At 33.9% G+C, this 17133-nt stretch overlaps 1 protein-coding gene across 1 annotated transcript; it reads right to left on the reverse strand.

Moving 5' to 3' along the window:
* Nucleotides 1-1942: 1942 nt before the first annotated feature.
* Nucleotides 1943-4564, reverse strand: LOC105043060 (pentatricopeptide repeat-containing protein At1g08070, chloroplastic-like). Its single transcript, XM_010920475.4, has one exon. It carries the CDS (start codon nucleotides 4409-4411, stop codon nucleotides 2039-2041), a length of 2373 nt encoding a protein of 790 aa, XP_010918777.2. The 5' UTR covers nucleotides 4412-4564; the 3' UTR covers nucleotides 1943-2038.
* Between the last annotated feature and the right edge of the window lie 12569 nt (nucleotides 4565-17133).

Here is a 17133-nt window from a genome sequence, read left to right on the forward strand (position 1 = left end):
CCCACTCTCCCGTTGAGCCCCTGATTTTTCACTGTTGCCTGGTCTCCTATCTGACTTGACCGTCGGAGGGTCCCCGTCGGAGGCATCTCCGGTCTGTGAGGACTTTTCTTGCAGGTGCGCGACACCGGCGATCGGACGACGGGGGGATTGGCCGCAACAATTTTTTCTGTAATTCTATAAAATCACAGCCATTTATGACATAATTAGTCATTTTTTTCTCACTCAAATCAAGCTGACTTATAGTAGAGAGATAAAGATGATCACTAGAATAACAATGCAAATAGGGCAGGTTGGGCCAGTCGTGTTACCCTGGCGAACCCACCATAGCAATAGTAGGCTTGCAACTCCATCTGGGCCGAGATACTATCAGTTGGAAAGTCCGCATCGACAGCCCACAAAATGGCCGAGATATCGGGGGTCCAAAACCCTCCAAATCCTACATAGCGCGACAACTGCCCACGGAGTCCAATAGTGAACGAAAGGGGGAGGCAGGTATGGTGCTATGAAGTTTTGTGATTTCGTCTGCTCTAACGTTCTATTTTTCTCAGCTTGATCTCTTGATTTATCCCTGGGTTATGCGCATCTTCTTCAATAGTTTTGCTATGTTTTCATTTTTTCCCAATGTGATAATTGCGTTGTTCGGAGATTTTATAAGCTTATAATTTCATATCTATTCCGCCACTAACCGCAACCTCAGAGAATGTGCTTCTTGAATTTGTAACTCCATTAGTATCTCCCGTGGATTCTAAACGTGTCACTCGTGTTTGGTTGAGTGTAGACATGGATTTTAGATGGGGAAGAGGACCTTTTTGATAATTCAGGAGTCAGGATTAATTAGAAACTGGATTCTAAGATCAGAGATAAATGCCATGATATAGAAAATTGAAGAATTCATATTGTGATTTATTGAAGGAAAAAGAATGGATAAATTGCGATGATGTGACCTTGAATGATGAAAAAGTAGATGTGCTCCCAACTATTTCACAATACTGCAGTTGGGTTACCATATTACAATGGAAGTTTGATCTGACTATACGTCCGTAATTTGGGTATTGATATCTGGAATTAGGCCAAAAACATCCACTCCAGCACCAGATATTTGAGATGCCCTTGTTGGTGATAAACTGCTTAAAGAAGTGTCTCCAGTTGTTGGAAAGTATTGAAACTACATTTCAGTAATATATGACAATAATAATAAGCGCATTATTTTTTCAATATATGTATTTGCAATTGATACCTTATCAATAAAGGCTGTGGCATGATGAGAAGTGTTCAAGAGTTGGAGAAAAACTTGCATCATTGCATGCCCTTGGACAAGCAAGGCAAATACTCCCTACTCCTGAAAGAATTCTTTCAGGCCAAACTCATTTTACCAAAACTATAGTGCAATACAAGCTAATTGCTCCTGAATGTTCATGGAATGTTTAGAAAAAGCAGTGTGCACAAGCATAACTGTGCTGAAGTACAGGAAAAACATGATATTTTAAATGTATTGAGAATTGAAACTGCATGTGAAAAGGAGAATTGAACCGAATGACATAATATAAGTTGGTCAGTGGAGGGTGGATGGTTATAAACTGGAAATATCTGAAACTTGAAAGGTTCTAGAGAATAAAGTTCAAAACAAAGTAATGTAGCTAAAATTGAGGGACAGAGTATTTTCCTCTAATGTCAATAGGTGCAGCGAATTCTCTTATTTCTCGGTGCATTTGGACATTCAGATCAGAAATAAGCAAAGCCATTCACTTGAGAACTTGAGATCAATATTCTCAGATGGCTTCAGGAAAAGATATGCATCCAAGAAAATGGTCAACGTGCATGTGTTTGAAGGTGGAGGTGAACATCACAACGGGCAAAGGATTGGCTAACTAGTTTTGTTGGTTCTTGCAGCTTATATGAGACCAAAATCCAATATCCTCATTTTTATATGAATTGCAATTCCTTTTGACATATTTGCAAACTTTCTATGTTTCATTCGGAAGATTGCCCTTTTTCTACCAAAAAAAACCAAAGATTATTCTTTTTTTTTTACTTTTTTTTACCAATAATCTTTGCACGAACAGGAGCCTTCACTGAAGCGATGAAAGCGGTTCCGATCCCGTACAATTATCACTCTGCGGTATATCTTGGAGAGAAGCTTCGTAGCAGCATGACAGTCATCACAAACCCGGAGGTTCTTCACAATCCGAATAGGTGTATGTGGAGCTGTGCTAATGAGACCAAAAGCCATAGCAAGTTTCTCACTGTGATAGGCAAGAACAGTTTCCTTCTCCTCCTCATCTATGTTAAGAAAGATGCCTGAGGTGTCAGCAACATGCCCTGCCTGTTTCAGCTCCCCTTGCATCTCAGCCACCATCATCTGAATCTTCTCATTTTCTAGGTGTGATTCATCCCCCATCACAAACTCATGAACTGACCCATTCACCTCAATCGAGCTGATCCCAGGCGTCTTCTTAATTCCTGTGTCCTTCATAGTCGTCCGCACCTGTGCAACCTCATCCCATCTATGATTCATCGCATAAATATTGGAAAGAAGTATTCTGTACCCACTGTTATGAGGCTCTAGCTTGAGAACATTATTGGCGGCCACTTCCCCTAAGCTGGGGTTTTTATGAACCTTACATGCAGCAAGAAGTGCCCCCCATATTACCACATTTGGCTTGATGGGCATTCCATTTATCAATTCATGTGCCTCATCAAGTTTTCCAGCTCGGCCAAGGAGATCCACCATGCATCCATAATGCTCAATCTTTGGAACCAGTCCATAATCATGGTCCATTCGGTTAAAGAACTGTTTACCCTCTGCCACTAGTCCTGCATGGCTGCATGCATGCAATATTCCAATGAAGGTGACATCATTAGGTTTGATCCCCTCTTTTTCCAATTGGGAAAATAGTTTGATTGCTTCATCTCCATGACCATTGATTGCTAGCCCATTCAGCATTGCATTCCACATGCACACGTCTTTATTAGTAGCTCCATGGAACACCATATAAGCTGCATCTATGTCCCCACATTTTGCATACATATCTACTAAGGCAGTGGCGAGCACAACATCTGATTCTATTCCTTCCTTCTCTATGCAGGCATGAACCCATCTTCCATGGTCAAGAGCTCCAGCCTCGGCACATAAAGACAGGAGGTTAACCATTGTCACTTCATTCGGCTTTATATCTGCATCCTTCATCTGTCCAAAGAGATCAAAAGCCTCTTCGATATGCTTGACCCATGCATATCCTGAAATCATGGCAGTCCATGTCAGTATATCCTTTTCGTTCATGCTATCGAACAATGCTCTTGCACTCCTCATATCACCACATTTGCAGTACATATCAACCAATGCTGTGGCCAAAACCACCGACATCTTGAATCCATTTCGAAGCATGTAGGCATGGAGCCATTTGCCCAGTTCCAAGGCCTCTGTCTGCCCGCATTCTGTAACCAGGCTCAGCATTGTGATCTCATTAGGACTTACATTCTCCTGCCGCATCTTTCCAAAAAGTTGCACTGCTGCTTCCAAATCTCCGCAATGAATGCATCCAGCAATCATGGCACTCCATGATGCAATGGTCTTTGCAGTCATCCCGTCAAAGACCCTTCTTGCCACACTTACACTTCCACACTTGACGTACATGTCGATCAATGCAGTGATAGCATTCACATTTGCTGATCCAGCATCGCCATTTTTTATCAGGTAAGTATGTAATGGTCTTCCCTTCTTTAAATCTGCAATATCGGCAAATAGATTGAGCATGCTTATCATTGTTATGTCACTGGGTTTCATGTTTAGCAGGAACATTTCTCTGACAAGATCAATGGCTTCATTGAAAAATTTACTCCGTGCAAAGGTTTTAATCATGGTACTCCATGAGACTACATCTCTCTCAGGCATTTCATCGAATATTCTGATTGCAGAGTCTGTACGTTCACATTCCGAATACATTTGCATCAAAGAATTATGTATAAAGACATCCCAATCCAACCCAGCCTTCAGCGCAAAGCCATGGATCTCCATCCCCTGCCGGATGCTCGAGAGCTGCGCGCAAGCCTTGAGGACCGACGGCACGGTGAAATTATCGAGCCCGGTGCCGGTTTTTCGCATGTAAGCGTAGAGCCTCAGCGCCGCAGCCGGCCTGCTGTTCTTGATGTAAGAGGTGATGAGGAAATTGAGTTGCGCTGGAGGGCTGGAATGGGTTAGAAGTGGGAAGCCAGGAAGGGGACTGAAGTATTCAAATTGGGTTCTGATGAGGTGGGCATGCAGCTGCTTGGTTTGTTCCAAGGTGGCGGTGGTGATGGTTTGTTTGGGAGGAGGGTTTGCAGATTGGTGGTGCGTGGGTTTGGGGATTGGTTTGGTTTGGAAGGAGAGGAGTGGGGAGAAGGGGGGTTGGTTTGCTGCTATCATTTGATCCATGTGTGCTGGCTTTGGGGATGCATTTGCTTTTGTTATAACCTCAGGTTCAGAGATACTGCAATCACTTATCCGGCCAGGAGGAAAGCATGAGAAGGGCCAATGGGCCCAGCTCTAACTCAACGAGGAGTGAGCTACATGTCTGGTCTCCATGGTTTGCACAAAGATCATGACAAACTTTGAGTGGTTACATATAATGCTGAGCTGATCTTGGAGGTGGAGCTGATTTGAATTTATTGAGAGATTTTTTCTTTTTCTTTCAAAAGAAAAAAAAGATTATGACCAATGTTTCTTTCAATTCTGGTTCAGGAACCTCCCAGGATATCTGATTGGAGTCCAACACGTAGATGCAATTTCAATTTCCACTTGGCTAGAGTCATAGCAAAATTCTGCCGTCTTAGATCCTTGTGTAGTTTTTCCATGAGAACAATCAACCTGCTATTTACCTGGCCAATGTTGCTGTTTGGTCTCAATGGAAATGGTCCTTTCCTTCCACTTTACTGTATTTGTGTTTTGCTGATGCATCTGGGTTCAGTCTGGGAGGTTGTAATTAAGGGGTTTACCCTCTTAACAGGCAACCAAAAAGAAAAAAAGAATAAAATACACTGATCCTTTTCGAGATTTGGGATAATTACATGATCCCACTCAATATTTTAGAAATATACATGTGACCTCTTGATCAAATATAAAAATTTTAAATTTTAAAATAAAAAAATATCAAAACAAAAGATATAAGATATTTTAAGTTTCAAATAGATAGTAACAATATTGATACGATCATTAGTTTATTTAACAGAAAGATATTCGTAGGAGATTATGTGTCGTATATATAGCAAAAGTTAGATAGTAGAATGTATATTTCTAAAATGTTAGGTAAAAATCTATAAGTAAGTCAAACTTCAATGAAGATCATGGTAATTTACTTTAAAAAAAAAAAAACCTCCTATAATTTAAGTTATTGTGTATCATAAAGTATTGGTTTGGTTGTTCATGGTTTAACATGAATGTTTTCTATGGACTTCTTCAAAAGTGTGAAATGTCCAACGGGAGAATTCAAGATGCTTATTCTTGGAGAAAAGGATTTGATGAGCGGCTTGCACTGACAAACTTCACCCTTCAAAAGGGCTCTGTCGCTGCTTCTCTGGACTCATCACTACAGCCGGTTCGTCATCATTGGTTCATTGTCTAACTCATTTCGGTGCGATACATGAACCATATAACGAATTAGTGGATACTGATGGAATATATGTAATCGTAGTGAAAAACACAATGAGTGCACAACTTATCAAAATTGGTTAGCTGCTGCTCCTATTTTAATAACCATGCAATATTTAATCATGATGATCCAATATGAGAAAAGTATTTGTTGATTTTAAAATTAAACTTTTTGGAATTAATATTTTGGGTGAACAAATTATTTGCATGAAAATCTCCACCAATTTTCCTGAAACTCCAGCTTCCTTTATTTTTCTTTCCATGTGCAAATTAGAGTTAAATCATATGTCGGGCCTCAGGAAGAAACTACATCCAACTTTAGTCGGGCTCCGGGCCGGATATATTTAAAATTTGATATTTTTTATGCCCACGTTCAACCCATGATCAAGTCAAGTACATATGAGCTTAGATTTATAAAAGTTTCAATAATCAAATCACAGATCTAATAGAGAAATTCAGTCCATAGCAAATGCATATGCATCCGTATCCTTCTTATAAAATGTATAACTTTTTTGCTTGTATCTTCCACTTATCTTGTTAGTTCAAATCCTCTTATATATGTTTGTATGGCAGATAAGTTCTTATTCAGTTGTTGATTATTGTCCATATAGCATGTACCCCTTTAGTGGTGGATGACTGAATTGCTTGAATACAAGTATAGGTCTAGGATTATGTTATATGTAACACTTTTTGGTTTTTCTTTCTATGATGCGTGAGAAGAGGTGACAAAATTGGACCATGCAAATACTCTATTTTATGCTCATTGAAATGGAGTCCCAACCATGGATTAGCTGTCATACACAAATTGATCCCCTGCAATAGGTGTATACATCACTATTTTTTATAAATTAAAAGAAACTCCTTTCAATTATTTTTTTTTTAATGTTGTGGGAGCGTTATTTAATGTCTCTCCTCACTTCCGAGATATTTAGTTTTTGAATTTTGTTGGATATATTTATGCTCCATGGATATGGCTTACCAATTATATCAAAAAAGAAAAAAATAAAAAAACTCTTTTCAAAAGAAAAAATAATGATTATAAGAAAAAAAAATTCACTATAAAACTCCACTTGTTTCAATTTTTGCAACACCAAGTGTAGGGTTGGAAGTGGGCTCGAGCCGAGCCAACTTCAGATTGGGCTTCAGACTCGATCTGAAATAATTCAGGTCGGATTTGAGCTTAAATATAGAGCTTGTTTTTCTTTTGGACCAAGCTCGAACGTACTTTGGCTTGAGCCGGGCCCGAGTCTGAATTTCAATCCGATTAAATTCGATCCCAAATAAATTTAGCTATTTGAGTTAGCCCGAGTCAATTAGTCATTTGAGTTGGTCCGATCATGTCCGATCCCTGAGTACATGATAAAATCTCCTGTTATATTCTATTTCTCTATCTAAATAAAAGAGCGATTAAAAACCTGAACCCCTCTTCTTTCTGTCTTCTGACTTTCAATCTTGTCCCATCGCCAATGCCCATCCTCTCGAGTTTTGGAAGTTCTCTTCGCAGCCGCCTCCACCACCGATTGGCCACTTCAAGGTTTGTCGGTCACCATTCATGTTCATCTGTACCCCTAATTGGTACGAATCCTATCAACGTCGGTCACCGTTCACAGTCTGTTGTTCATCAGCTTCTCTAATAGTGCGGCTCCTATTGACTCCCCTTCTTCCGATCTTTCCTCATCGTCGGTATATCTCAATTCCTCATCCTCTCAATATTTGGGGTGTAGAGTTTTGATTTTTTTTTTGAAGCCGTCTCTACCTTCACTATCGGTTGATGTCGTCGAGATTTGCATCAACTACCTCTCCACCTTCTATCTCTAGTAGGACCTTAAGTTCTTCTTGCTCAAAGCCTCAAAGGCCGTCTGCTGCCTACTATCATCACCTATCGGTAAATCTTATGCCAATGATTTCTCTCCTTCCTTCACCCTAGTGACATGGGTTTTTGTAGTCCAGGGTTTTAGGATTAAGACTTAGTCAAGACATTTAGAGGGCTAACATCAATATTTCTACAAAATCATGTCCAAGGCAAACATAATATTGCCTCTTCTTCACTCTAATATGGGCATAAATTATTGGGGGCACCAACAAGCTGGCTCCTTGATTTTGTGGCATAACCTTTTAGAAATAATGCAAGAACTTTAAAATTACATCAAGCATTGATTAGAAATAACAAATAGTAACAATGTTGATTAGATTTTGCTGCTGTTTTTGATGCTTTATATTTTTGTTGTTTGCCATCACTTTGTTCTACACATCAGCCACATGCTGGGATAGTCTATAAAACTCATATAGTTGCAACTTATTATGAGTGGAAGGAAGGTTCTACAAACAACCACTAGCTAAAATGAGTTACATTTGAATTATTCTTATAGCTTGGTGATTCATTATATCTATAATGATTTTACTATTTTCCTTTGCATTGATAATATATCTGAGGGGTGATGGATGAGAATGGGAGTGGCTAATTTGGAATAGCTATTTACATCATGATTTAAATAGTTAATTTCACATTTTATCTGTAATCTAAATTTTTGTCATTTGGAATGGCTAATTTGATATTGTATTTATAAAATTATAATAGCATGGCATCAAGAGGCCATATTCAATCAAACTAAAATTTAATTATTTTAGAATTCTTCGAAATAAAATAATTACATGCTTTTAGAAATATTGATTTTTTGAATATTGATTTTCTTTTTAATAATGTATGTTCTTATTTGGATAGATTGTTTTTGTTAATGCATCGTTCTAAAATGGATAAAAATGAGACTGTTAAATATATGAAAGATGAGGATGACAAAAATGAAGGTACTATTAAAGCTATTGAAAATGATAGAAGTTCTAAAAAAAGATCTTAGATATGGAATCACTTTGTCGAGAAAAAAAAAATCTAATAGATTAATAGCTATATACAAATATTATAAAAAGATATTAAGTGACAGTACTAAATGAGGAATAAGTCATTTGAAATGATATCTTGAAAATATTTTTAAGAAGTATCAAAAAATCTTGTTAATCAAATATTTATAGTAGCAAGTTCAAAAGATTCCATAAAGTCTTTTAAATTCGATCAAAAAGAGGGCAAAAATTTTTTTATAAAATTTATTATATGTGTCGAGCTTCTGTTTTGTATTGTTAAGCATCTTGTTCAACTATTGTTTAATGTTATTGATCGTAAGACAGTAAGAAATAATTGTATGGCTTTGTATCAAATAAAAAAAAATTATATGATGTATTTAAAAAATTAAGTTCTCAAATTTTCACTAACGATATTTGAATATTAAATTAGAAAATCAATTATATTTCTCTCACAGCACCTTATATTGATTCTGAATTTATTCTGCATAAGAAGATAATTAGTTTCAAAATTTTGTTACCATCATATAAGTTTTGTAATTGAAGATACTATTGAAAAATATCTTCTTGAATGAGAACTGGATTCTAAAATATATGCTATTATTTTAGATAATTGCTCCATAAATGATGCTATAATTAGAAGAGTTCAAGATCATTTTTATTCTAAAATATTATTTAATGGGGAGTATAGTCATATTAGATGTTATGCACACATATTAAATATTATGGTTCAGGATAAGATGAAAATAATTTATGAAGCTTTTGAATATATAAGAGAGATTATTAGATATGTATTTATAAGCCCATCTCAAATATAAGGATTTAATAAAATTGTATAATACATGAGACTTCCTACTAAAAAAGATCTCATTTTGGATGTTGCTACTAGATGGAATTCTACTTATGAGATTTTGAAAGATGTAATTACTTATAAAGATATATTTATTTGATATGCAACCGAGCATTCATGTGTATATCCTAGCAATGATAAATGGATACAAGTCAATGTAATTCTTAAATTCTTGGAAGACTTTCTAGATGCCATTAAAGTATTTTTTGATTACAAGTATTCCATATCTAATTTATATATAAAAAAAGTTTGAAAAATTAGGACTTTATTAATGTATGGGAGTGTTGATATTAATGATACACTGAAGTAATTGACAAATGACATGCAAAAAATGTTCTACAAATATTGGTCTCAGTGCAATAAGTTATTGGTCATTGCTTCTAATTTGGATTTCAGATCAAAGTTGATATTTAATTATAGAGTTTTGTTATCAAATGGCATTTGATGTGGAGGAGAGCAAGTAGAAGATTGATGATATCCATGTTTATCTTTATAAATTTTATGATGAGTATGTAGATGTAACAATAGTGCAGCCTTATAGGTTCAAGTGAGCTAACATCTAATTTTGATGGGGAAAGTGATATAAGTTCAGTTTCTTTTTTTAACTTGAGTAAATTAAAATTGGACATGGATTTTGTTCAGTTTAGAAATCAAAACTTTTCGAAAAGGCCAAAAAGATTAGAGCTAGATAGTTATTTATTGGATAATGATGTACTTTTTGATTTGAGAGACAAGCGATTTGATATCTTGGCATAATAAAAAATCAATGCAGTAGTCTATCATATATTATTAATAATGGCTAGAGATATTCTCGCTATTTCAGTCTTTACTGTTTCATCAAAGTCGGTATTCAATACTGATGGTAGAGTTATAGATCAATATCAGAGTTCATTGAGCCCATTTACTATCGACGCCTTAGTTTGTACCTAAGATTAGATTCGTGAAGAATATGATGAAGGTATATAAATATTCTAATTTATTTAATATTTTTATTTGCTTATAATACTTACATTTTGAAGATTTATAATTGATATGTATATTAACAATTATAAGTTGCTGAAGTTTTTTAAAGTTGAATGCAGATGATGGCACTTTGGAGCAAACTAAGCAGTAAATTTGGGACATAGATATAATATTATGTAATCATTTTTATAATTTTTTTAATCCATATCAAGTTATAAATTTTCATAGTTAAATATCTTCATCTTTTAATTATTTAATTTATTTTAAATATAGGTTGTCATGATAATGGATGAATGAAGATGGAGGAAAAATAATTTGTAGGAATTAAAAAATATTTTATTTAACTATTCGAGTATATTTTATTTTTATTAACTTTTGAACGAATTCATTGGATAATTTTAGCATTTCTTCTTTATATTTTCCAATTTGCTTGTCTATTCACCGTACTTGAATGCGTAAGGTGTGCCTTTTCAATTCATGAAGTTCATTCCACTTCCACTCTGTCATTCATTATCAGTTACATATCAACTGTCACGCCCCCGACTCGAGATTGTGAATAGAGGGTCATGGCAACCGCCGCATACTCATAGAAAATTCTTTCCATAAGCATGCAAGGCATCTTATCATACTATCCTAAAACAACAGCGGAATAATTAATCAATAATTTAAATCCAAAATATAATGATCTAAATTTTTTCTTTAATATCTCAATAAATTCAACAATGATTCATAGTCCTTACATCAAATTCAATAAAACTTTCAATCGAAAATAAAAGTATAGAGATTCTGCTTCTGATCACTCTTTCATTCATATCTTGTATCATCTTAATTTCTCAACATCTGTAAAAACAGTAAAATAGGAGGTAATGAGCTAGATAGCCCAGTAAGCAATGATCACTTCTCAATAGATTTCATCAGGCATTTAAGATAAATAATCATTTATAGAAAATAAGTATATAGAGTTCATCAATTCGAAAACAATTTCAATTATGCAATATAATTCATGCCAAATTCATTTCTTTTTCGAAAATTCAAGTTTCTTTCTAGATTTCAATTTCTTTCGTTCTTCAATTCTTTTCATCAACCATGAGTTATGACCAGATTTTTTCTATGGCAGGGTTATAACACCGCGTATCTTCTTGCGGTGAGCTGCGAATCATCTGGCAGAAAAGTCCTTCGAAACCGCTGGTCTCTCTGACGGTTTGTCGCTGGTCTCTCTGGCGACGTAAACCTTCAAGACAAATCAATTGCCAACATATATGCCTCTATTAGCGGGGTCCTTTACATAGTCAGATTGTCAATTCATAATATTTTTTATATCATAATTCTTCATAAATCATATTTCATATTCTAATTTCGATAATAAAACATATAAGCATGTAGTATCGAAATCAATCAATATAATGCATCATGAAATCAATATGTTCAATCATGCTTCATCATAATATTTCAAATAAGATATTTTCATAACAAAATACCATTCATCCAATTCATGCATCGTTTCACAAATTTTGTCAGAAAAATATATTATAATTTATCGATAAATCTAGAAAAAGTGAAACATTACTTCTCTCGAACGCATTCTAATAAATCCACATAATTCTATAAATTTTCTTTCAAAAATTCTGTTCGTAGATCATATCGTGATATCCTATGATCAAACATCCACAATCCTATACAGAATCAATTTCAATAATTAGAAAGAATACGAATACCATTTTCAATGGTTTAGATTGGGTCCGATCATTTAATTTTATCTAATCAAAATCTAATTAGGACCTAAACGATCCAAAGTTTGACTATCAGATCAAATCGGATTCGAAGTGATAGGACCGAAGTTTCTTCATCGATTTCATAAAATCAAGTAGAGAAAGACAATTAGAGGAGAGAGAAATCAATGAGGTACAATTCAAATTGATCAGATGACACAATCCAACATTATGATTGGTCTAATATCTCGATTGATGAAATCAACATGATCAAATCAAGTCATGGCTAGATCAAAATCATGGATGATCAAATCTAAAGATTCATGATCTGATTAAGATGGGTACCAGTACGCTGTCTGACAACCATGGATCAGGATTCTTCATTAGAATCAGATCAAGACTATTAAAAGAAATTTTTTCATTCATTAACCTTTTTAGAGAGAGAATTAATCAAGAGAGAGAATATTTTAGAGAGAAAAAATTCTAAAGAGAGAAAATTCTAGAGAGAGAAAACTCATCTTGAATTATTCAGACAATATGATTCAACAAATTCGATCGATCAGATCAAATCACGCTGAAATTATCATATGGACAATTCAATAAAATCATGAGAAATAAAATCTAAAAATACCTGATCTGATCAAAGAGGATGTCGATGTACCGTCCGACGATCACAGATCAAAAATCCATCACGAGGATCATTTAAATTCATCATCATTCTTTTCAAAATTCTAAAAATTTTAGGAGAGAGAAATAATCTAGAGAGAGAATTTTAGAGAGAGAAAGTCCAATTCTATAGAGAGAAAATACTAGTTCAGGCTGAAGAAAGAGAGGGAAGAAAGAGAAACTCTCTTTCTCATATTTTATTATTTATATCATTATTTATTAATTTATTTTATTTTTTTTTCTTCTTTTCTTTTTTTTTTTCTTTTTCTTCACGGAAGAGAGAAGAGAGAAAATCCTATTTATTATTATTATATTATTATTATTATTTTTTCTTTTTTTTCTTTTTCTTTTCTTTTCCTTCTTTTTCTTTTTTTTTTCTTTTCTTTTCCTTCTTCTTCTTCTTCTTTTCTTCTTCTTTTCTCGTGGGTTTCTTTTGGGCCGAAACAGGGGACCATGAGGTCCCCTCATTGGAATTCCGACCGGCGGCGCAGCCAGCATGGGGCGGCCGTCGGCAGGAGGAGGGTGACTCACCGACAAGAAGAGGGCCAAACCGGTGGTCGGCGGTGACCACCGGCATCGAAAAAATCGAAGAAAAACGGGCAAAAATAGAGGTTCTTCCGCAACAAAATCCGACGACTCCGGTCGCCGACAAGCGTGCACACCGGCACGAGAAGGAAAGGGGAGAAGAGAGGAAAGGGAGGAGGCTTACCTCCGGTGCCGGCGAGGCTTTTTCGGCGAGCAATTGGACGGCACAGGGACGATCTTCTGCGATGGATTTTTCGGTGATTGCCGCCGACTGAGCATATGATCTTTGGTGGAAGGGAGAGAGGAGGGACCTCCTCCATAAATAGAGCCGGAGGGAGCTCTTTCCGACTCCGATTGGGAGCTGACGAGAGGAGGAAGAAGACTCCCTTAGGGAGTCTTCTCCCCTGTTTTCCTTCCTTTTTTTTTTCGTTTTGGGCTTTTTGGTGGACTGGAATTCTTGTTCGGGCCAGGCCATCACATTCTTCCCCTCTAAAAGAAATTTCATCCTTGAATTTTTTTTTGCTTGAGTCTTCATAGTTTCTTACTTGAATCTCATCCATAAATATTTTAATATTCTAATTTTTGATATAAATTCATTCTTAAATTATTTCATAAGAAAAAGTCGGTACATCAATATCTATCTGAAACGGAACCATTCATTTTCTTATTTATCAAGACCAACATCTCAAAGATTTTCAATGTTTCAAGATTTCGAAATTATGATCTCATTTTCTGTAAAAAATTATGTTCAATACCTCATGACTAGATCAAAATCAAATCTATCTCTTGTGAATAGAAGAAAATCAATGTCTCTATTCTTGCATAAGAACTTCATTCATCATCATCATTCATTTTTTTTATTTATTTCAAAATATTTATCACTCTTAATTTCAACCCATCATAAGATAGGAAAACATACTTCTATGAATCATATGATGACATCCCAATCAATCAAAATTCAAAAATATTTTCTCTTATTCGTACTTTCACAGGTTAAAGATTTATCATTTCAATCTCATTCCAGAACTTTTGATATTTTAATTCTCAATACAACTTCATCATTAAGTCATTTCATCAAGATCAACATCACCAATGTTGATTAGAATTAATATCACTATTTCTAGTCATCAAAATTTTCTTACTCAAACCCTCAAACTCTTAAATATTCTAATTTTTGAAGCAAATTTTATCATTAAGTCATTTCATAATAAAAATCAATAACTCAAAAATTGATCTAAATCAAAACTATATTTTTCTTATAATCAAAATCAATGTCTCTATTCTAAGTAAGTATATCAATTTTCTTTATCTAAACATTAACAACTCTTAATTAATCGATTCATTATCAAATTAAATTATAAATAACTCCAATCCATCTTTTGTAGAACAATCGTCAATATCAATAGATAAACCTCAATCTTTTCTATTCAGTCAGAGAAATAATAATGATCAAAAGAGTCCAAACTTCAAATTTTATTATACTTTAGAGATAAATATTTGAGTATAATAATCTAAGATCGAAATCATCATTCGATAAATAATCTCAAATTCTTTCTAATAAATAGAGAATTATAAAATTCAATTTTAGGATATTCTAAATCTAAAATCAAAAATCAAAGATCCACTCATCCTAGAATTAGGATACTAAATATTTTTGTAGTATAGTAGGTGGAAGCACTACTTTAAAAATCACATTAGAATATCTAAAATAATTTAAAATTTTAAAATATTATTCTTTCTAATATCAATAAATTTTTTGTATCAAACCATATCATCTATCATAATTCTTTAACTCAAAGGGTCAACATTCCTGACTTACTCAAAGTAATCCAGATTACCATGCTTCCGCTGCGCACTCTGATCTAACAATCAAAATTTCTTAAGTTCACCAAAAAATTTTAATCAAATTATTTCTTTATCTTATCAATAGAAAAAATTTAAAATTTTAAATTTCAATTGAAGTCAAATATTAACTTTCAATTCTCATTCATACTTTTACTGGTGTACAATAATCTTGATTAACCCTTGAGTCCAATATCATATTTAAAACCATCATATAGATTTACTATAATCAATATGAGTCAAATCTTAATTCTCATATCAATTCAATTCGATAATTTCCAAATCAAAATTCTTATAAGTCAAATCAACGAAAAAAATCCTTCGATGCTCCACCAAATTTGGACATAATCAGAATATATAAGAATTTCAAATCATTATTTTTTTTCTAAAATTTCTATCATTAGGATCTTCAATATCTATCAAATATCCTTTCATAACAATCATACAAGCTTCAAAAATTAAATCTCCATTTAATAGTAGATTCAATTAGGGACCTCGTTAACAAAAACAAAGGAACTCCTATCAATTCCTAAATCCAAAATTTCTAAATTATAAATTTACATGGATCCCTTAATCTGAAATAAATATAAATCAAATCTTTTATCTTAATCTGAAGATATCAATTTTTTTCATTAATAACCTCAACAATAATATCAAAAAATCTCTTGATCAACTTAGATACGAAATCTTTAAATTGAAATTTCATACACATCATGTAGTCTCCAAGAGACATAATAAGATCCATTATTTAGATCTAAGGATGATGATTAAAGATTTCAGTACGATGAATATCCTATAATCTCAAAATCAATTTTATCAATAAGACATAGGTTTCTTTGCAATATCCTCAAATATGCATTCATCCTAATATGCCACTTTATATATGATCCACATACTAAATTCAATTTCGATAAATATTCTAATCAAGTATTATAGAAGACTTTCTTAGCCCATTCTGGAATAATATTTTATTATCAAATCTTTATCTTTTCAATAATAATCAACTTCTCAACTAGAAGTAATATCATAGTATTATTCTCACATCAAATTTGAACTTACGATTCACTTGAATAACCAATGATCAAATTAATAACTATAATGCATAATAAAATTTTATATCAATTCTTTTGGGATTACTTTCGATCAAGATCTAACTAATCATATCATGATCTATAGATTATCCATCATATTTCAAACTTCATATGTCATAATCTCTTACGATCTTTTTATACATAATCTCAATATTTAATCAAAATTTATAAATATTTCTCCCACTACAATCATCAAAGATCTACACTATAATGTCCCTGGTGTCTATCCACTTACACCCATTCTATATCTGATTCTATGTTTCATAATTCATCCACTTATGCTCTGATACCACATTAATTGTCACGCCCCCGATCCGAGATTGTGAATAGAGGGTCATGGCAACCGCTGCATACTCATAGAAAACTCTTCCCATAAGCATGCAAGACATCTTATCATACTATCCTAAAACAACAGCGGAATAATTAATCAATAATTTAAATTCAAAATATAACGATCTAAATTTCTTCTTTAATATCTCAATAAATTCAACAATGATTCATAGTCCTTACATCAAATTCAATAAAACTTTCAACTGAAAATAAAAGTATTGAGATTCTGCTTCTGATCACTCTTTCATTCATATCTTGTATCATCTTAATTCCTCAACATCTGTAAAAATAGTAAAAAAGGAGGTAATGAGCCAGATAGCCCAGTAAGCAATGATCACTTCTCAACAGATTTCATCAGACATTTAAGATAAATAATTATTTATAGAAAATAAGTATATAGAGTTCATCAATTCGAAAATAATTTCAATTATGCAACATAATTCATGCCAAATTCATTTCTTTTTCAAAAATTCAAGTTTCTTTCTAGATTTCAATTTCTTTTGTTCTTCAATTCTTTTCATCAACCATGAGCTATGACCACATTTTTCCTGTGGCAGGGTCATAACACCGTGTATCTTCTTGCGGTGAGCTGCGAATCATCTGACAACAAAGTCCTTCGGAACCGCTAGTCTCTCTGACGGTTTGTCACTGGTCTCTCTGGCGACGTAAACCTCAGGACAT

This window comes from Elaeis guineensis, chromosome 4, assembly GCF_000442705.2.
Source record: "Elaeis guineensis isolate ETL-2024a chromosome 4, EG11, whole genome shotgun sequence".
Lineage (NCBI taxonomy): Eukaryota > Viridiplantae > Streptophyta > Magnoliopsida > Arecales > Arecaceae > Elaeis > Elaeis guineensis.